Source organism: Heterocephalus glaber, unplaced genomic scaffold, assembly GCF_053883595.1.
Source record: "Heterocephalus glaber isolate CG9 unplaced genomic scaffold, H.glaber_assembly_v1.0 deba00001429, whole genome shotgun sequence".
NCBI lineage: Eukaryota > Metazoa > Chordata > Mammalia > Rodentia > Bathyergidae > Heterocephalus > Heterocephalus glaber.
The window spans coordinates 27,488,330-27,510,591 of NW_028258294.1; the positions used below are offsets into that span (position 1 = coordinate 27,488,330).

Sequence of the window (22,262 nt, forward strand, 5' to 3'; positions counted from 1 at the left end):
ACCAAAAATCATGATTTTTGTACATGTTTATATTTACAGGCCTTGATTTGCCCTATTAAATATTTTTAATTGTTTTAGTTTTCTCCTAATGTATATTGTATGTGGTAACTGATACAGTCTTGTGAAACAGTGAGGATAGCACAGTAATCTCATGAACCTGAATTAATTGTTGTGTATAGGCCAAAGCCAATAGGATGAATGCAGAAATAAAACTCCCTCCAGGGCCGAGGATTTAGCTCAGTGGTTTCGCTGCTCAAGCGCAAGGACCCAAGTTCAATCCCCAGTACCTAAAAAAAAAAGAACAAAACTTGTTTATTACCGAGCATAGTAATTGAGGGGCAACAACAGTGAGAAATATAGCCAGGATTCAAAATCAGACTTGTCTAACTCTACAACTTGTTTCTACTATCTTTTAGAATCTTCTTTAATTAAAAAATGTCATCTGTTACTATTATCATATACTGTGTAACAACCTATGTATTGGCTTTTCTCTGATAGTTATAAATAATTTTAGAAAAGTCTGAATATTTACTTTTAATTGTTCTTGAACAGTCATGGAAGTCATTTGTAAATAATCTTTAATATTTTAAACTATGTAGCTAAGATCTCATTGTACTTCTCAGAAAAATCATAATTTGTTTCAGTACTTCCACATAGCTTGAAGAACTGATTCAGAGACTACCAGATGCGAACAGTCTAATGTAGGGAAATTGCTGAAAGCACAGTTAAATTGCCAGAACAAACCACAAGCAACAATTTCCTTAATTTTTGTCAAACACACAATTTGAAATGATTATGTGCTCACAGAAACAAATAGAATAATGCAAAGTATTTCATAATCTGTAGCTTCATATAAATAAATGTCTCAAGGTTAAAAGTTTAATATAATTTAATTTTATAAATTCTATTATAATGTAACATATAAAATTAAGATAACCCAGATTCTTCTAATCTGGTACAGATCAGACACCTAATTCATCTTCTATCGGTGTTCACATGTCAGATGGTATGTATATTAATGTGCTAAAAACTTTTTTCAGATTTTTATTTCAGACTTTCCTTTCTTAGTTATGTTTTACCTGGGACTGCCTGATTAAAAACCAGCACAATGGGCCTGGAATTTAGCTCAGTGGTTTCACTGCCTGCTGCGCAAGCTCAAGGACCCGAGTTTGATCCCCGGTACAAAAAAAAAAAAAAACCAGCACAAACTAAACTGACAAAGACTAGCATTCTCAACTACAGTGACATTGGTATTTCATGTAACGTATTTGTACTGATGAAAGGGAAAAAACAGATCTAGATGTGGAAATGAAAACAATAGATCTTCAAAATATTTTGAACAGCACAAATGAGCCAGTTTCAGTTTCCTTGTTGGAGCCTCAGGGTTTATAGTGGTTATATTCCTGAAGACCCTTTGTTTCTCTTCAAATTTAGTGTTTAGAAATGTGAAATCTTCACAAATTTGGGGGTTAGTAGCGAATGACCAGGATTTAATTATCTGAGTGTTTCAAAAGACATTTGAAGTATACAATATTAAATTGGCATCAGCCTATTTACTCCCAAATTACAAACTGATGAAATTATAAATTCTTTTACTGTAACATTGAATATTTAATTGCAGAAATTATTGATCTTTTGGACTAGCATTTAGCTCCAACTCTGGAAAATGCTAATAATTTCTGACTAAAGAATATGAGGCTTGACAATAGTTGGGCAAATTTTTCAACAACTCTGAAACTTAAGAGAACTCATCTGGCTTGGTTTTCCCACTTCTTTGATAGGATGCTGGGAAGGTTGCCCTTCCCTAAAAGACAGAGGCAGCAGACGCCACTAAGTAGTGATAAGGAGGAGGATGACTATGCTATGAGTTATCTATAAGAATAGGTTGAATGCATTGATCTTTAAAACAAAAATCTGTATACTTTGAAACCTATTTTGTGAGACTTCAGCTATACTTAAGTTAGAGGTTGGCAGAAGATGACTCTTGAATTTTTTTTTTGTATTAAATTCTTTTATTGGTACATTGTAGGTATACAACACAATTACATTTCTCACTGGGAATTGTACCTTTATATAATGCATCTTGGTTCTTATTTTTTCCCCATTCCTAGCCCTCCTTTCATGCCCTCCACCCTTCCCTATTTACAAAGACTTTATTTCCATTTTTTCTATTTCTCATCATTTTTCCTTTGCCTTCTTTCCTTTCCCCTGCCCCTCCCACTACCCCTACCCCTTTGGACCTTTTCTTCCTATTTTACATTATCGATTATTCATTCTAATCATTGGTACATTTTAGGTATACAATATAATGACATTCATCATTGGAAATTTGCACCTTTACATAGTCTCTCTTGGTTCTTATTTTTCACCCTTGCCCAGCCCTCCCTTCAACCCCTCCAGTCCTCCCTATTTACAAAGATTTTGTTCCTATTTTTCCATTTTCTCATAGTAATCCCATTCCCTTCTATCCTTTCCCCTAGCCCTCCCACTTCCTTCCCCTTTGCCCCTTTTCTTCCTATTTCACATTACCTATTCTACATTTAGTCCTTATTTACACTTTCAGTTTCTCAGACCAGAGAAACTATTCGGTATTTACACATGTGTGTCCTATTTATTTCACTTAAGAGTATTGCCTCAGTGTGCATCCACTTAGCTATAAATGTCTCTAATTTCTCATTTTTTATGGCTGAGTAGTACTCCATTTTATAAAAAAAAAACCCACATTTTCTTTATCCAGTCTCCAGTTGATGGGAATTTGGGCTGTTTCCAAGTTCTAGCTATTACAAGCTGCACTGCTATGAACATGGGCACACACATATCACTGTGGTATGATTCTTTTAATTCTTTGGGAAAGATCCCCAGCAGTGGAATAGCGGGGTCAAATGGGACTTCCAGTCCTAGTTCTTTGAGGTATCTCCATACTGATTTCCACAATGCTTGCACCAGTCTACACTCCCACCAGCAGTGGAGCAGGGTTCCTCTTTCCTCACAGCCCTGCCAGTATTTGTTATTAGTTGATTTCATGATAGCAGCCATTCTTTCTGGAGTGAAGTAGAATCTCAGCCTATTTTTCATTTGCATCTCTCGAATGACCAGTGATGTTGAACATTTTTTCATGTATTTATTTGCTATTTCTACTTCTTTGTCTGAGAAATGTCTGTTCATTTCAGATGCCCATTTTTGGATTGGATCTTTAAATTTGGGAGGTCTGATCTTTTTAAGTTCTTTATAGATTCAAGATAGTAGACCTTTGTCTGAGGAAAAGCAGGTGAAGATTTTTTCCCACATTGTGGCTTCTCTCTTCACACTGCTGGTGGTTTCTCTTGCTGTGCAGAAGCTTTTGAATAAGAAGAGACTCCATTTGTTGATTGTTTGTGCTAGTTCACGGGCAACTGAGGTTTTGTTCATAAAATCTTTTCCTACTCCGATGTCTTCAAGGGTTCTACCTAACCTCTGTTCCAGCTGGTTCAGAGTTTCTATTTTAATATTTAGATCTTTAATCCATTTTGATTTTAGTTTAGTGCATGGTGAGAGATATAGGTCTAGTTTTAATCTTTGGCAAGTTGAAGCCCAATTTTTCCAGCACCATTTCTTAAAGAGGCTTTCTTCCAGTGAGGATGTTTGGCTCCTTTGTCAAAGATGAGATGGCTGAGTGTGCCTGGCGTTCTTTCTGCATCTTCTAATCTGTTCCACTGGTCCTCAAGTCTGTTTCTTTGCCAGTACCATGCTGTTTTTATCACAGTAGCTTTGTAGTATAGTTGCAGGTTGGGGATTGTGATACCCGCTACCATGTCTCTGTTACCTAGAATTGCTTTTGCTATTCTGGGTCTCTTCTTGCTCCAAATGAATTTTTGGATTGTTTTCTCTAGGTCTATGAAGTATGCTGCTGGGATCTCAATTGGAATTGCATTAAATCTGTATAGCAGTTTTGGGAGTATGGCCATTTTCACTCTATTAATCCTTCCTATCCAGGAGCAGGGGATGTCTGCCCATTTTCTGATGTCATCTTCAATCTCTCTTTTCAGAGTGCCATAGTTTTCAGAGAAGAGGTCTTTGATTTCTTTCGTTAGGATGATTCCTAGGTATTTCAGTTTTTTGGATGCTATTGTGAAAGGAATTATTTGCCCTATTTCTCTCTCAGTGAGTCTGTCATTCGTGTAGAGGAAAGCTATTGATTTTTGTGTGTTGACCTTGTAACCAGCTACTTGACTAAATTTGGTTATTAAGTCTAGAAGACTTTCGGTGGAGTTCTTGGGGTCTTCTATATAGAGTATCATGTCATCTGCAAATAATGACAATTTGACTTCTTCATTTCCTATCTTTCTTCCTTTATTTCTTTCTCTTGTCTAATTGCCATGGCTAATGTTTCCAGAACTATATTGAACAAGAGTGGTGATAGTGGACATCCTTGTCTTGTTCCTGATTTTAGTGTGAAGGATTTCAGTTTTTTTACCATTTAGTATGATACTGGCTGTTGGTTTTTCATAGATGGCTTTTATCAGTTTGAGGTAGAGACCATCTATTCCAATTCTTTATAGGGTTTTTATCCTAAATGCATGTTGGATTTTGTCTAATGCTTTTTCTGCGTCTTTGGAGATAATCATATGGTTTTTGTCCTTGGCTCTATTGATATAGTGTATTACATTGATTGATTTGCGTATATTGAACCATCCCTGCATCCCTGGGATGAATCTCACTTGATCAGGGTGTATGATCTTCTTGATGATCTTCTGCATTCTGTTTGCCAGTATCTTATTAAGGGTTTTTGCATCTATGTTCATTAGTGAGATTGGCCTATAATTCTCTTTTTCAGTTGGGTCTTTCTCTGCTTTGGAGATCAAGGTGATGCTTGCTTCCAGGAATGAATTTGGAAGTATAGCTTCCCTTTCAATTTCATTGAAGAGTTTAAACAGTAGTGGCAGCAGTTCCTCTCTAAATGTCTTGTAAAATTCATCAGTGAAGCCATCAGGGCCTGGACTTTTCTTAGTTGATAAGTTTTTAGTTACATTTTCAAATTCATTGGTTGATATTGGGTTGTTCAGAATTTTTAGGTCTTCTTCCTTCAACTTTGGTAATTCATATGTATCTAGGAATCTGTCCATTTCTTCTGTGTTGTCCATCTTATTGGCATATAGGTTCTGGAAGTAGGTATTGATGATCATCTGGATTTCTGCTGGGTCTGTTGTAATTTCACCCTTTTCATTCCTAATTGCATGGATTTGGGCCTTTTCTTTCCTTTTTCTGACAAGGTTGGCTAAAGGCTTGTCAATTTTGTTGATTCTTTCGAAGAACCAACTCTTGGCTTCATTGATTTTTTTGTATTGTTCTCTTAGTCTCCATTGCATTGATTTCTCCTCTGATCTTTATAATTTCCTCCCTTGTATGATCTTTAGGGTTGTCCTGCTCTTCTTTTTCTAGAAGCTTGAGGTGCAGCATGAGGTTGTTTAATTGGGCTCATTCTGTTTTCCTAATATGTGTATTTACTGCTATGAATTTCCCTGGTAAGACTGCTTTCCTTGTGTCCCATAGATTCCGATATGTTGTATTGTCATTGTCATTTAATGGAAGGAACTGTCTGATTTCTTCTTTAATTTCTTCTGTGATCCATTGGTTATTCAGAAGTGTGTTGTTCAATTTCCACATGTATATGAAATTTTTTGAGTTTCTTTTGCTGTGGATCTCCAATTTCATCGCACTATGGTCTGATAATATACAGGGGATAACTTCACTTCCTTTGCACTTACTTAAACATGTTCTATGTGTGAGTATGTGGTCTATTTTTGAGAATGACCCATGTGCAGCTGAGAAGAATGTGTATTCTGATTTTGTGGGGTGGAACACTCTGTAAACATCTGTTAAGTTCATTTGTTCAAGAGTTCGATTGAGTTCTAGTATTTCATTACTTATTTTTAGTCTAGTTCATCTATTTGTGCCAGTGGGGTGTTGAGGTCCCCCACTACAATTGTATTAGTGCATATATGACTTTTCATGTCTGTTAGTATTTGTTTTATATAGTTGGGTGCACTAGTGTTTGGTGCATAGATATTTATGATTGTCATCTCTTCCTCTTGGATTGTTCCCTTTACAAGGATGTAGTGTCCTTCTTCATCTTTCTTAATCAGTGTTGGTTTGAAATCTACTTGATCTGTCAAGAGGATAGCTACTCCTGCTTTATTTCAGGTTCCTGTTGCATGCAGTATTGTTTTCCACCCTTGAACTTTCAGTCTATGAGTTTCCTTTTGAATGAAGTGTGTTTCTTGTATGCAGCATATTGTTGGATTTTGCTTCTTGACCCATTCTGCCAGTCTATTTCTTTTGATTGGTGAATTGAGACCATTAACGTTGATGGTTATAACTGAAACGTACGGACTTGTCATTGCCATGAGTTTTTCTTTTTGTTGGGTTCTCCCCCTTTACATTTAATTTCTTGTCATGCCAGATGAGTTCATTCTGCTTTGCTTCCTGGGGTTGTGATCCTCAATGTCTGTTCCTAGGATATTGTGTAAAATTCTTTGGAGTGCTGGTTTGGTATTCACGAAGTTCCTAAGGTGCTGTTTGTCATGAAAGTATCTTATTTCTCCATCCATTTTGAAAGATAGTTTTGCAGGGTACATCAATCTGGGTTGGAGGCTGTTTTCTTTTAGGGCTTGGAATATGTCATTCCAAGCTCTTCTTGCCTTGATGGTTTGTGTTGAGAAGTCTGCTGTGATTCTGATGGGCTTTCCTTTGTAGGTGATTTGTTTCTTTTCTCTGACTGCTTGGAGAACTTTGTTCTCCTGTTGTGTTTCTGGAATCCTAACTATTATATGCCTATGTGTAGATTTTTTTTGATCAGGGCTATTTGGAGTCCTATATGCCTCACTTATCTGTATGTCAAGCTCTTTTCCCCTGCTTGGGAAGTTTTCTGCCATTATTTCTGTGAAGAGTTTTTTTTACGTCATCTCCACTCTCTCCTGTTTCTTCATTGAGCCCAATCCGTCTCATGTTACTCTTTTTTGCATCATCTAGCAGCTGCTGGATTGATTTCTCATGTTCCCTTATAATTTTGAAGCAATTTTTCTTTTCCTGGTCATTAATTGCAATCTTATCTTCTGTATCTGAAATTCTATCCTCACATTGGCTCATTCTGCTGTGTAGACTTTCAGTCGAGTTTTTCATGTCCTGGAAATCTATTTGCATCTGTTTTATGGATTCCATTTGTTTCTTATGTTGGGATTCCATCATGTTCCTGAGCTCCTCTCTAGATTTATTAATCATGTCTTGCACTAGGGACACAATTTCTCCTGTTATCTGAGAAATTATTTCTGATTTCATTTTTTCCAGATCCCCTTTTGTTGCCAGTTCCTGGGGTCCAGGTGGTTGAGTATCAGAGTGTTCCATCTCATTTCCCTTTGGGGTTGCTGTAGGTGATCTGGAAGTCTGGTTTTGAGACTTATTTACATGTTTTCTCATTTCAACTGGGGCGGGGGGCTGTTAGCGCCTGCACAGATTACCTCCTCTGAGCTGGGTGAGGTGGGACAGGGGCCAGGAGCAGCGGTAGGGATTGTGACCTGGAAACCCCTTCCTCTGGACCAGGAGCAGTGGGATGGTGGCTCAGAAACCCCTCCCTCTGGGCCAGGAAGGGTGGGAGGGATGGTGGCCCGGAAGCCCCTTCCTGTGGGCCAGGAGCAGCGGGACAGAAGGTGGCCCAAAAGCCCTGTCCTCTGGGCTGGGAGCAGCAGGAGGGATGGTGACCGGGAAGCCCCTTCCTCTGGACCAGGACCAGTGGGACGGCAGATCAGAAGCCCCTACCTCTGGGCCGGGAACAGTGGGACTCAGTACCTTGGTCTGGTGATCTGGTGTCCTCTGCGTCTTTGTAGTGTGGAATCAGGTGGCTGCCTGTCTGCCGCGGGGTGATTAGGCGTCTTCAGCGTGACTCAGGACCTCGGTAGGGTGTGCACAGACCTGCCTGTCTGCAGCAGGCTAATTCAGCGTGTTCTGTGCGACTCAGGACCTAGGTAGGGCATGGGCAGACCTGCCTGTCTGCAGCAGGGTGACTCGGCGGACTCTTGAATTTTTGAGGTTAAGTAGCTGTAAGATGATATTTATAATGCCCTAGGAAGTGGTAATGAAATTTTTAAAAAGATAAACTGTTTGATAACATTGCTGTGGCAGAAAGAAAATTTATATAGATAGATAATTAAATATTGAAAGGCCAAACATACTTAGAAAACCTGGATATTTTAATTAAAATTATAAATGACAAACAAAATTCCCCAGGGTAGAGTTTCTTAAGCTGGCATTAAATCTAAGATTCAGTAGCTCCCCTTAAAATTGCATGCAACTTCTGTGTGCATTTGTATGTATGTTTAATTTTCATTAGATTCTCTAGGCTCTGTAAACAGAAGATCCTACATCAGAGTGTTCTCTCCGTTGGGGTGACTAAAGGCATACCTAAGACAGACACTAAATGAGAAGATTTTGGAAAAGAACATTGTCCAGCTCAGCATAAAGCAGATCAGACATCCATTAAAAGGTGATAGTTTAGCTCTGTGAGGGAGGCAGTATAGAAAAAGGAAGGCAAAAAAAAAAAGAAAGAAGAAGGACGGCAAAGTCCCAGAGTAGACTGTGGTAGTTTCAGGTAGTTAAAAGAGAAACAAGAGCCAGTTTTCAGTTCGTGAACGAGATGGAGGAAAACTAGGTAAACAGAATAAACAGGGAGAGTTGTTTTGAAGACCCAGTTTAGCTTTAAATATAATTGAAAGGTTACAAAAAATTAGAACTGAGAAAGGATAATGCTTTGAGCCTGAGGAAGTTGGTGACTTTAAAGCAATTTCAAGTAGAGTGTGAAACATGGAAACCATGTAAAGGGGCCAGTGGTTAGAAAAGAAAGGAAGAGAAGATAGCCTGAGTCGGGCCCCAATAACATAATAGCAACAACTACAGTGATAATCATAATTGAAGTATAGTTAACATTTTGGAGCACTTTTATGTGTCAAACACTAGCCCAAGGTTTTACCTTTATTAATTGGATTTCTTTTAATCTTCATGTAACTTTGTGAAGTAGATTCTCCACTTTTAGATTAGCAAATGGAGGATTTGAGAAGATATGTAATTTACTCAAGGTCACATAGTTAGCAATTCCAACAGAATTACTCAGGCAGGTTGACTCCTGAGCCTTCATTCTTAGCATCATTCTATTAAATCTAAAATATATTGAATATCACCATTCTATTAAATACCAGAAATGTATGAACAATTTATGTGTTCTGCTATGAAAATTTAAAAGAGAAAGAATAAATGTTTTTGTAAGAAGTGGGGATCATTGGGGATATAGCTCAGTGGTAGAGTGCTTACCTAGCATGTACAAGACCCTGGGTTCACATCAGCATAGCGAAAAACAAAATGGAGACAAAGTGGGAAAAATACAGTTATAGACTTATTTTCTCATACTATAAGGCAAACCAAGTTATTAATGTTAACCAAGATTTTTTTTTTTTTTTTTTAACTAGGGATCCAACTCAGGACCTTGTGCTTTCAAGGCAAGTGCAGTGCTACTGAGCTAAATCTTTGGCCCCAAAAACCAAGATTTTTAATGAAAAAGAAAAAAAATCAAAGAAATATAATACCTAAAATGTTAAATTTGAAATGGAAATAAGCATCATGAATCTATGAATTTAATAAATCATATGAAGGAAATGGAGCTTAAATAACACATGATTTCCCTCACATGATAAACTGAACATATAAAGAGCAAAATAAAAAATAGATAATAGGAAGTAGGGAGATAATGGGAAGGGGATCAAGAGATGGAGAAGGGGATGAAAAAGGAATGAAGATGTGTTATGGACAAGTACCAACTCCCCACAAGGAATGTGAACATTATGTCCTGCTATCATATACTAATATAGATAGGTAGGTAGGTAGGTAGATAGATGGCGTTTATCTTCTAGCTCTGCTCTGTAAGGCTTAGAAGCAGTGCCGACCTAGCAGTAGTAACCATCTCACGCTCTCAGATACCATCCACCAGGGCACAGAACCTAACTTCTTAGAGAAACGGCTGAATCCAGGTTTGAGGCAAGAAATAAGCATAGGAAATTTTTATTATGCAAGAAAACACAAAGCTATGAATATTCCTGTGGTCATATTAAAAACAAAAACAGACTGGATATAGCTCAGTAGCAGCATAAGCCCCTGGGTTTAATCCTCAGCACTGCAAAAATAAAACATTTTAAAAACAAGGTGAAAGGTTTTTTTACTGGCCAAAGATGGGAAAATATGAATGTCAAAAGAGTAATGGCTACAGTTGATTGAAACAAATTAAATATCTGAAAATCCAGTACTTCGCTATAATAATTTAAAAATTGTGAAAGAGAAAAAGTGCTAAATAATAAACACAAATCGTAACAGTCATCATTGGAAGTAATGGGCGAAACTCATCATTCCTAACCCATTAGGTTGTATTTCAGAATAACTAACCCTAGTTGACAAGAGAAAATTCTCTGCAGATTTTTATGTAATAATTATGGCAGGAATCCAAACAAAATTACAAAAGCACAATTTGTAATCCTTAATGAAATGGTTGATTCATGTAAAGACCACCAGTGGGTACTAAAACTATAGTTCTCAAAGTGTGGTTCTTGTACATTACTTGAATACTTCTTTAAAAAGTACAAGTTCTTGGGCCTTCAGCACTTGATATGTCAGAACTTCTGAGGCTAGATCCCAATAGTCTACAGATAACAAGCCCTCTGAGTGTTCAGTGTACCTACAGGGGAGTGTGAGAACCATGATATTAGGAAAAAGACAGATGAGAAGTCTTCACTGAATTATCAGGCTTTCACTCACTCCCAGAACTCCCTAAGCAATCTAAACACTCCTAAAAGCAGGAGAACCAGATGTTATAGTCTTCCTAATAAATGCAGCCATGACATATTCTTGCCCCCCCATAAACCTATGAATCTGTTCAATTTGTTACATTTGAATTCCAATTTATAGGAGATATGAGCACTTAAAGAGTAAGTAAAACTATATCATGAGGAAGCAAAGGACAAATATAGAGCATAAGATAGCCAACCTAGTGTTGTTTTTTCCCCAACCTAGTGTTTTTAATCAGAGTGGCTTGGGAGAAGGGAGAGTAGGGAGCAGGGAAACTATTTCAGAATAAAAGGACTCTAAAGATAAGATAAGCAAATACAAAATACACATCCTGTTTGGATCCTGATTCAAATAAACCAACTAGAGAGATCTCAATTTAGACTAGGTACTAAATGGTATTAAAGAATTGTTGGCCGGGAATTTAGCTTAGTGGTTCCGGCGCCTGCCTTGCAAGTGCAAAGTTCCGAGTTCGATCCCTGGTACCAAAAAAAAAAAAAAAGAATTGTTAATTTGGTGAGACACAATGATATATTTATAGCTGTGTAAGAAAATGACTTTTTAAGAGATATATACAAAAGTATTTAGGGTGAAATAAAATGATGTCAAGGTTTCCTTTATGTTACTACAGGGAAAAAAAAATACATTGAAGCAAGTGTGGCAAAATGGTGATAACTTCAGGCCATGCATGGTGGTGTACACTTGTAATCTCAGCTACCTGAGAGGCTGAGGCAGGAGGTCAAGAGTTCAAGCCTAGCCTGAGCAATTTAGCAAAGCCCTATCTGAAAATAAAAAAAAAAAAAAGAGCTGAATTTGTAGCTCAGTGCAAAGGCCCTGAGTACTCCCTCTCAAAAAAAGTTGATTACTTTAGAATCTGGAGGATTTGTTATACTATTTTCTCTACCATTATGTAGGCATGAAACTCATAATAAAAAGTTAGAATATTTATAAAGATATCTACAAAGTAATATTTATTAGGATATATTTTTTCTTATATTAACATTTATCACAATTTATTGTCTGTTTACTTATCTACATTAGTATTTCCAAACTATTAATGTTGAGTTTACATTGTCCAATCTGTTGCAGATCATGATTTTTTTTTAAAAAATACAGTAAAAGGGCTGGGGATTTAGCTCAGTGGTTTCACCGCCTGCTGCGTAAGCGCAAGGACCCAAGTTCGATCCCCAGTACCAAAAAATATATATATTTGTATATAACCATAAAAGATTTTGTTATTAAAGACAAAAGTATAAAATTACATTTCACTTAATAGTCAGACCCAATGCAAACAAAAAAAGAATTTTTAAGAACTATCCATTCGAAACCAAATACAGTAATCAATTACTGTAGAGACTTGCTGTTACACTCATAAGTTTGTTCTGTAGTCATAGTTAAAATTTAGAATGAGAAACATGGGTGTGCTTTTTGCATGTTAACTTGAAGACCCTCTGATGCGTTGAGTCAGACTGATAATAGTGTTCCTCAGAGGGATGATGTGTACCTAAACTGGTTTTACTTACAGCCACGAGTTTCTGCTTCAGTTACCTATGGTACTGATTTCTCAGGGGATATTAGAAAATTTAGTGATGAAATTTTGCAGAAATCACAAAGAATGAGGAAGACAGTGGACACTCTGGAATACTTGCTGAGATTTTCATGTAAAGAATGAAAAGACTGCCTCTTTAAATACATTGCCTCTTAATCTCTGGAATTTGTGTGGGTTTTTTTCTCATGCTCTATGTTAAATATTCATTCATTTATGATTACTTTGGTTTTCCGTGTTATTTTAGGTTAATCTATATTATACCTTTGTTTTTTGGGTTTGGTTTTGGTGTGGCTTTGATTGTTTTGTTTTGTTTTGTTTTGTTTTGTTTTGTTTTTTGAGATAGGGTCTCACTATGTAGTCCAGGCTGGCTTTGAACTCACCACATACCCCAGGCTGGCCTCAAACTTGCAGTGATCCTCCTACCTCAGCCTCCCAAGTGCTGGGATTACAGGTGTGCGCCACCATGCCTGGCTTGCCTTTGTTTTATAGACAGTACCTTTCCTGATAAGTGTTTCAAAGTGCTTCTTTTCTCTTTCCTAAGGAAATCCTAGTTTGGACTAGCATTTCAAAAAACAATAAATGTAGATTCCATTGTGCTCCTGTGGTTCCTTTTTATGTCAGTAGTTTGAGGTCTTTTTCCATATATGTTAACTTGCACTTGTTCACATTGAATCTGCTAGATTTCTCTGTATTGCTGAAGTCTCACAAATGTTTCCCACTAACTCACATTAATTCAGTATTTTCAATAGAAAGAAACTAATCAAAGATATTCCCTCACAGAGATCATGCTACATTCCCCTCAGTAGGTTCTAGTGGATCTCTCAGCATATCCAGTATAGAATTGAACTGGTTTACTCTTATACATACAAGGCACACTGTCCACTTGACATTTATTAAGCATAGTCAAGTTTGAACAATTTTATTAAGCATTTTACATATTTTTAAATGATCCTTTCTTCAGAATTATGGGTGGCTATATACAGGCTCTGAAAGGCAAAAATGAGCTGACCATCTGAATTTCTTAGAGTACCAGATGTAGAAAATAGGCAAAATGTCCATTTACACTTAAAGACTAGAATATGTTAGAATAGTTATAGCCTAGTCATTTGTCATGGCATACCACATTTTTATGTTGATGGGAAAGTACATGATACCATCCACAAGAAGACCTACATCAGCTAAGTATTAAGTACCTATAATGTTTGTTGTAGAGCTAATCATTGCAGAGTAGGGGATAACATTGTTCTTATTCTCAGAAGACTTAAAGATGCCCTTTATTGTTCAAAATATAACACATGAAGGGCCAGGGATTTAGCTTAGTGGTTTCGCCGCCTGCTGCACAAGCGCAAGGACCCAAGTTCGATCCCCGGTACCAAAAAAGCAACAACAACAAAATATAACACATGTGCAAACATTGGAATATTTACAATAATAAAAGGATAATTAAACTGATGCAGTGTATAAGTGACAAGAACTATAAAGAAATTACAAAGAAATAAAGCTTCCCCACTGCCATCCCATGCTCCTAGGGCAGCAAAGGTGAGCAGGTCCCAGCACCCAGAGGGAAGCTCGCCTGCCGCCATCCCAAGCTCCTAGGGCAGAGAAGGTGAGCCGCATGGGCACCAGAAGCACTCCCCTGCCCCATGGAAATGAGAAGACACGTAAACAAGCCTCAAAAACAGACTTCTGGATCACCTGCAGCAACCCCAAAGGGAAACGAGATGGAACAATCTGATACTCAACCACCTGGACTCCCTGAACTGGCAACAAAAGAGGATCTGGAAAAAATGAAATCAGAAATAATTACTCAGATAACAGCAAAGATTGTGCTTATGGTGCGAGACATGATTAATAAATCTAGAGAGGACACAGATAAAAAAAAAATAGAGGATCTGAGGAACATGATGGAATCCCAACATAGGAAACAAATGGAATTCATAAAACAGATGTAAACAGATTTCTAGGAGATTAAAAACTCCATTGAAAGTCTGCGCAGCAGAAAGAACCAATGTGAGGACAGAATTTCACATATAGAAGAAAAGATTGCAATTAGTGACCAGAAAAAGAAAAATTGCTTTAAAATTGTAAAGAAACATGAGAAATCAATCCAGCAGCTGCTAGAGGATGCAAAGAAGAATAATATAAGACTGATTGGAGTCAATGAAGAAATAGGAGAGAGTGCAGATGACATAAAAAAAACTGTTCACAAAAGTGATGGCAAAAAACTTCCCAAGGAGGGGAAAAGAATTTGACATACAGATAAGTGAGGCGTGTAGGACTCCAACTAGCCCTGATCAAAAAAAATCTACACATAGGCATATAATAGTTAGGATTCCAGAAATCCAACAGAAGAACAAAATTCTACAAGCAGTGAGAGAAAAGACAAATCACATACAAAGGAAAGCCCATCAGAATCACAGGAGACTTCTCAATGCAAACCCTCAAGGCAAGAAGAGCTTGGAGTGATGTATTTCAAGCCTTAAAGGAAAACAGCCTCCAACCCAGATTGATGTACCCTGCAAAACTATCTTTCAAAATTGATGGAGAAATAAGATGCTTTCATGATAAAGAGCACCTCAGGAACTTCATGAATACCAAACCGGCACTCCAAAAAATTTCAGACAATACCCCAGGAAAAGACAATGAGGATCACAACCCCAGGAAACCCAGCAGAATGAATCCATTGGGTGTGACAAATTAAACACAAAGAGGGAGAATCCAACAAAAAGAAATCATGACAAGGCTTTTAAAACTTCTAACTTCATCTCCCTAATGAGTGTATAATTCAATTTTGTTATTGTACTGATTAGTATTTTTCTGATTCTAGAGTTGCACACCTTTCCTTGTGCTATACTGGCTATTTATCATCTTCTTATGTCTACTTTTTAATTGGGTTGTCTATTAATGAGCTGTAAGAGTTCTTTATGTATTCTGGTCATAGGTTATATGCAGTGTAAATATGGTCTGTTTAAGGACTACTTTTCATTTCAATGATGTCATTTAAAGTTCTAAATTTTGATGGAATCTCATTTATCAATTTTTTTATTTTATACATCATGTCTTGTGTATCCTAGGTAGTTCTTCCTACCCTGAATTCATAAACATTTTCCCTTATAATTCCTTCTTAAAATTTTATACTTTTAGGCTTTCATATTTAGGTTCATAGATCCCTTCAAGTTATTTTCATGTGTGGAAATAAAGGGTTGAGGTTAATTTTTTAGATATGGATACCAGGTGTTCTAGTGCCATTTGCTGAAAACACTGTCTCTGCCTCAGCTCTTGAACTGAGTTTATATTCTATAAAATGCTAATGTTAAATAATCTTTCAAAACTCAGTGGACCATAGATGTGTGGTCCTATTTCTAGATTCTCTGCTTTATTCCAATGATCTATAGGTCTTTCCTTACACCAACACTGCCTTGATTACTGTAGCTTTAGAAGAAGTCTTAAAATTAGGTACTAAACGTCTTCCAACAGTTTTTTTCTTTTTTTTTTTTTTAACTTTTCTAGGTCCTTTGTACTCCTACATAACTTTTAAATTTCAATATCTAATTCTTCATTTATAGCAAGTATACACAGACCTGAATTTTTATATATGCCATGTGTTTTCTAATCCTGCTAAATTCAAATACAAGTTCTAGGGGCTCCTAGAGATTTCTTAGTATAGTATTTTCTCTGTAGATGATCATTTCATCTACATATAAAGATTTTGCTTCTACCTTGCCAATCCTATCCTAATTGTGTCATTTTATTGCCAGACTATTTTGGTGGGGCCTAGGTTTCAAAGTTTAATGGACAGATAAAGAGTAAGCATATCTGCCCTTGTTCCCTACCTTAAGTAGAAAGCATTGTATCTTCTCCATTCATATAAGGTGTTCTCACTGGAAGTATGGAGTACATGTCTTTAATCTGTTGAGAAGGTTCTGTTCTACTTCTAGTCTCCTGTTAGCTTTTACCACGAACAGCTGTAGAATTTAGTCCAATACTTTTCCTCCACCTAGTGACAGGATCATATGGTTTTTTCCTTTCCTCTGTTTAAATGATGACTTTTGGGGGTGGATCTTCCAATGCTGAACCAACACTGCCATCCCTATAACAAAACCACTTTCTACATACTGTCAGATCTGACTTCTAATAGTTTGTTTTGTTAAACAAATTTCTATCTATGTTCATGCTTTTTTCTTCTATTATCTTTATCCAATTTTAGGATTAGCACAATGTTGAGTTCCTAAAATGAGGGGAGAAGTGTTCCTTCTTTTTTCTGCTTTAATTGTTTGATATAATTTATCAGTTCAAATGTATATGAGCCTGCTGTTGTCATATAGGTAGGTTTCGAAGCTAGGAATATACTTTCTTTAATAGGTGCTATTCAAATTTTATATTTCCTCCAGAGTTAGTTTCATTAATTTGTCTTCCAAGGTACTTCTTAGAAGTTGTCAAATTTATTTCAAAACAGATTTTTGTAATATGCTTTCTATATCCTTTTAAATTCTGTAAAATCTGTGGTAATGTCTCCTAGATCTTGATATTGTAATTTTAAAAATGTATAATTGATATTGTGTAACAGGAAGAAAAGGTCTAAAGGAGCAGGGGAAATGGGAGGGGTAGGGGAAAGGAAAGAAGGGAAAAGAAAAAATATGAGAAAAGGAAAAAAATGGAAACAAAGTCTTTGCAAATAGGGAAGGGTGGAAGGGGTGAAGGGAGGGCAGGGGAAGAGGAAAAAAATAAGAACCAAGATACTTATGTAATGGTGCAAGATCCCAATGATGAATGTAAGTGTATTTTATAACTAAAATATACCAGTAAACTTAATGGGAAAAAAAAAAAGAAGAAATTATATCTACTTGAAGTGGTGAGGGACTTTTTTAAAAGGCAGAATGTCACTGGAGCAGGGTTTCAAAAGGATGAATAGGCTTTCCACAAGATCCTAGTAGAGATATTTGAGATTATAAAAGAGTTTAATCAGAGATTCTGGTCCCAAATCAACTAATTCATTTATCAGGTGTACAAATTCAGCTAGATTACTTAATCCTTCTGATTTTCTGCTTTCTCGTATGTAATATAGAAATTAAAGTAATAGTTGTCCATAGACATTTGAGGGAAGATTAAATGAGATGTTGCAATATGAACATGCTCTGTGTGTTAGTCAGCTGTTTGTCACCATGACAAAATAATTGAGAATAACAAATCAAAGAAGGAAAGGTGTATTTTGGCTCATAATTTCAGAGGTTTCAGTCCATGGTCAGCTGGCTCCATTGCTTTTAGGTCTGTGGTGAGGCAGAAAGATCATGACAGAAGGCTTAGTGGAATAGAGCTGCTCACCCTATGGCAGACAGGAAGCAGAGAGAGTAAAGGGCCATGGGCAGGATGTACCCTTCAAAGGCACCAGTGACTTGCTTCCTCCAACCAGGTCCCTCCTCGTGGGAGTTGTACTGCTTCCCAGGAACTCCACAAGCTGGCAACCAAACCTTTAGCATATGATTGTTGGGGGACATTGAAGAGTCAAACCACAACCTTTGTAAACTATAAAGTCTTATACAAGTATTAGTAAATTCTATAGAAGTATTAAAAAGGGTGTGGGCCATGGGCCATTGGTTTTGGAATTTCAAAACCAACTACATACTTTACAGCAGAAAATGTGTGGTGACTAAATATTGATTTACCCATATAATTCCTTATTGAGGAAAATTATCCTAAATAAGTCTTTTTCTTTTACCCCCATGAGACAGGGTCTTGTTACATAGTTCTGGCTGGCCTTGAACTCATCATATCCTCATAGCTTCCTAATTAAGTCCTTTAAGGTGTATATTGATCTCTCCTTAAAAAATTAATTTCAGAGGACTTTTAGAGCTTCCAGTAAAAATTGAATGAGTTGGGCCTGGGATTTAGCTCAGTGGTTCCACCACCTGCTTCGCAAGCGCTACGTCCCATGTTCGATCCCTGGTACCAAAAAAAAAAAATTGAATGAGTTACAATATTTAGTTACATTGAATTCATATACATAGTACATGTAGAATTAATATTCAAGTAAACTAATAGAGATCATGATATACACAAAGATAGCTGATACATTCATATCTTACAAAATATATTTGTCTTATAATCATGGCTTATAGTCATTTGTCGTGGCTATTGGGACAGTGGTCTGGAGAACAAATCCATATGTTTTTAGGTAGATCAGAATTATTCCTTTGAACAGAGTAGTGTGTGCATTATGTAAGCTACTTGCATATTACTCTCATTTTACTAGTGCATTGTATAGTATGTGTAGGAACAGTGTTTAAGACTGGATGTCTCTAGCCAATATGGTGGTGCATGCCTGGAATCCCAACACTCAGGAAGCTGAGGCAGGAGAATTACCACAAGTTCGAGACCAGCCTGGCCTACACAGTGAATTCAAGGCCAGCCTGAATTACAGAGCAAGACCCTGTCTCAAAAAACAAAAAACAAAATAAAACAAAAAAACTAGATGTTCCTTGTCTGATGAGATGCCAAAGAATTCTTTCATGTTCTTTGTCTTACATAAATTTTATTTTTTAAATATGGTTAGGAGAAATACTCAAAATTTTCAACAAAAATATAGGCGGTTCATCTTTGTAATTCCAGCTACTTGAGAGGCTGAGGCAGGAGGATCTTAAGTTTGAGCCCAGTCTTGGCAACTAAGTAGTAAAATAAAAAATAGAATAAAATAGGGCCAGGGATTTAGCTCAGCGGCACCATGCCAACCTCGTAAGCACAAGGTCCTGAGTTCGATTCCCGGTACCAGGAAAAAAGAATAAAATAAAAAAGGTTGGGACATAGGTCATTGGTTGACTGTGCTTACCTAACATGCTTCAGATCCTGAGTTCAGTCCCCAGTACTGAAAAAAAAAAAATACAAGAAGAGTCTAGCGTGAACCCCACCCTACCCCTACTAGGGATGAACCCAGAGGCCTCACATTGAACTACTTCCCTGGCATTTTGTTCTAGTGGTGGTGGTGGTGGGTTTTTGTTTGTGTGGCACTGGGGGTTGAACCCAGGGCCTTTGCACTGAGCATTTTTATTTTCTTTATTTTGAGACAGAGTCTCACTAAGTTACCCAGGCTGGGCTTGAACTTGAGATCCTCCAACCTCAGCCTCTTGAGTAGCTGGGGTTTCAGGTGTGTACCAACGTACCCAGCTTGAAAATCATTCTGAATGAGCTATGATTTTTGTGCCACTTGCTGTCATCTGATCTTGGGTTCTTACTGTTTATCTGGACTCCAGTAAGATATGATTGGACTTTTACTTCTCCAAAGGCAAGAAACTTAGAAAACTGCATATCATTTGAATACTAAGTGTTCTTTTTTAAAAAACTGATTGAGACCAAAAAAAGAAAAATCCTGAAGGCTGATACTAGAGCTATTTTATTTTGGTGAATAATTCTAAATTTTCTCTTCTTTTATAGACTACCTTGCTAACCATGGCCGGTTAAGTGAGTCTGAAGCCAGGAGAAAATTCTGGCAAATCCTTTCTGCTGTTGATTATTGTCATGGTCGGAAGGTTGTGCATCGTGACCTCAAGGCTGAAAATCTTCTGCTAGATAACAACATGAATATCAAAATAGCAGGTAACTGAGGTGGCTCTGAAATGATCAGATGTGAGCCTTTGTCCTAAGTATGCAGATTCAGAAGCATTTCTACCTAATGACATCAGGTTTTCTCAAAGTATACTTCATCTGTTTCTTTAGTCTTATATATAATTACAAGCTGGTGAATAAGTTTGTTATTAATAGACACAGTGGCCAGGCTACAGCTAGGATCAGTTTGTGTCCAGGTCCCTTGGGCTCTGTTGGAGGAGGTTCCTTTGTCTTGAGTGTGAGAGTGATGTCAGGACTGAGAAGAGTTCAGGGTGCTGGCAGGCAAACCTCTCTCCTTGTTAGAACTGATGGCTGCAGTGCAGTTACAAACCAAAAAGACAGAGTGATGGGAGTAGAATGAGGACCTTCCCTTGCCTTTCCTTGCCTTGATGTAATAGTTTTGATTTATAGTGTAGAGATGAAGGGTAAAGATTATTTTTGCTTGTTTTTCTCCCATCCTGTTAACAATTATGAAAGTTGTTGTATTTTTATCTTCTAAGTTTCTTTACTCACATAATCAAAACTCTTCATTCGGTAAGTATGTTATGTGTCAGGTATTATGCCATGCTAAGTGCAATATGAAATGTGGAAATCATTTCATAGTGCATATGTATATCAAATCGTCACTTGTATACCTGAAGTATATACAATTTTTATTTGCCAATTACCCCTTAATAAAATTTAGTAAAATACTATAATAATTGCCATCATAAAAGGATGTACAAAAATGAGGATGTAGCTCAGTGGTAGAGCATTGGCCTAGCATGAGCAAGGCCCTGGATTTGATCCCCTAGCACCACAAAAAAATGGGGGAGGATATAAACTACAGAAGCAACATAGGTGAGGGAACATCAGTCTACCTGAAGAGTCAGGGACACATCACAAAAGAGGAACTATTACAATGAAGGCTTTTGCCAGGAATTAAAACAGAAGCAGGATGTTGCAGACAGGTAGATGGAGATTGGAATGGTGGGAACTGTAGCTCCGTATTGGTTAAATATAAAATCTGTAGGCTTGGGGGAGTGATAGAAAAGGAACAAATAACATAAAGACCAGAATAGGAAAGGTCTTAAATGCCATGTAAAAGGTTTTACACTTCATTCTCTAGATAATGGAAATCTAACCTATTGAAATTTCAAGATGTGTATATGGGTAAAGTAGAATTGGGCTAACATGATTAACTGCATGTTAGCAGTATGTCCCTGACAGTAAAGCTTAGGTGGCTGGGAGCTATGAGTAGGACTGAAGACATTAAGATTTATAAGGAATCCAATGCAGCAGAGTACTTGGCAATCTGAACAGAGAAGCAATAGTAGAAGTTGAAAATGTGGAAGGAAGAGAGATTTATTTTGCACAGGGTTTGAGGAAGATAGGGCATGGATTAAAAGCTTAGCTTAGTTACAAGTGGTGGTATTTTGTTCTAGTATTGAAAAGAAGAAGACATGCAGATGAGAGGAGCTGGCCAAGAAAGTATTGGTTTACTAGCTAGGTTAGATATCCCTTGGACTCAGTAACTTTAAGAAGAAAGCAGCCTCTCCTGGTTTGCTGCATTGTGGTATAAAATGTAAGTGAAAGCCTTTGATTTGTGCGATAAACTGATTTGTTTCTGTGCCCTTTCACATGTTTTTGTCTTGAGTATTTTGGGTAAGGTAGATAATTTTTATTCATTTTATTTTAAATGCCACTTATATATATTTTAGGGGACATAATGGATTTTCCATCTATAGGACTTTTTTCTTTTTTGAAATGAGATTATCTGAATAAAGCCAAGAATTTTAAGTTCATTTGTTTATTTAAAAATATAGACATAAAAATTTGTATTAGTTTGTCATTTTTTGTTATGAAAATGCAACATAGGCCCGGGGATTTAGCTCAGTCACACCACACCTGCCTTGCCATCGCAAAGTCATGAGTTCAATCCCAGATACCAAAGAAAAAAAGCAACACAGTACTACAATGTTTCCATAGTTTTGTGTAGTTTTTAAAAACTTGTTTATTAATACATATTTGCAGTACATAATGATTACATTCATTGTGGGGAATTGGTACATGTACATAACACATCTCAGTTCTTTCTCCTCTCCTTCCCTTCTACCACTGTTTTTTTCTTTCTTGCCAGCGTCAGGTTTTATTTACTTATTTTGTATGTCTTTATCAAATTAATTACCATAAACACAGATTAACAGCCAGACTAACAGGCCCCAAAACATAAAAAACAATTGTATTAAATCAAATTATACCTTTAGATACACTGGCCATGCTG

At 37.0% G+C, this 22,262-nt stretch overlaps 1 protein-coding gene and 1 pseudogene across 4 annotated transcripts in view; both read left to right on the forward strand.

Moving 5' to 3' along the window:
• LOC147827919 (tumor susceptibility gene 101 protein pseudogene) overlaps window positions 1-2,241 on the forward strand; it is a 30,086-nt pseudogene extending 27,845 nt beyond the window's left edge. The window contains exon 1 of the transcript XR_015451562.1: window positions 1-2,241. This exon is cut by the window's left edge and continues 27,845 nt beyond it. The product of XR_015451562.1 is annotated as a tumor susceptibility gene 101 protein pseudogene (transcript).
• The window catches only part of Sik2 (salt inducible kinase 2), a 153,902-nt gene that overhangs the window by 89,757 nt on the left and 41,883 nt on the right, over window positions 1-22,262 (forward strand). For all 3 annotated transcript variants that reach the window (XM_021237886.2, XM_004856551.4, XM_087212175.1), the window contains exon 4: window positions 19,829-19,990. In XM_021237886.2, coding sequence (XP_021093545.1) covers window positions 19,829-19,990 — 162 coding nt within the window. The remainder of the gene's footprint in view (window positions 1-19,828; window positions 19,991-22,262) is intronic.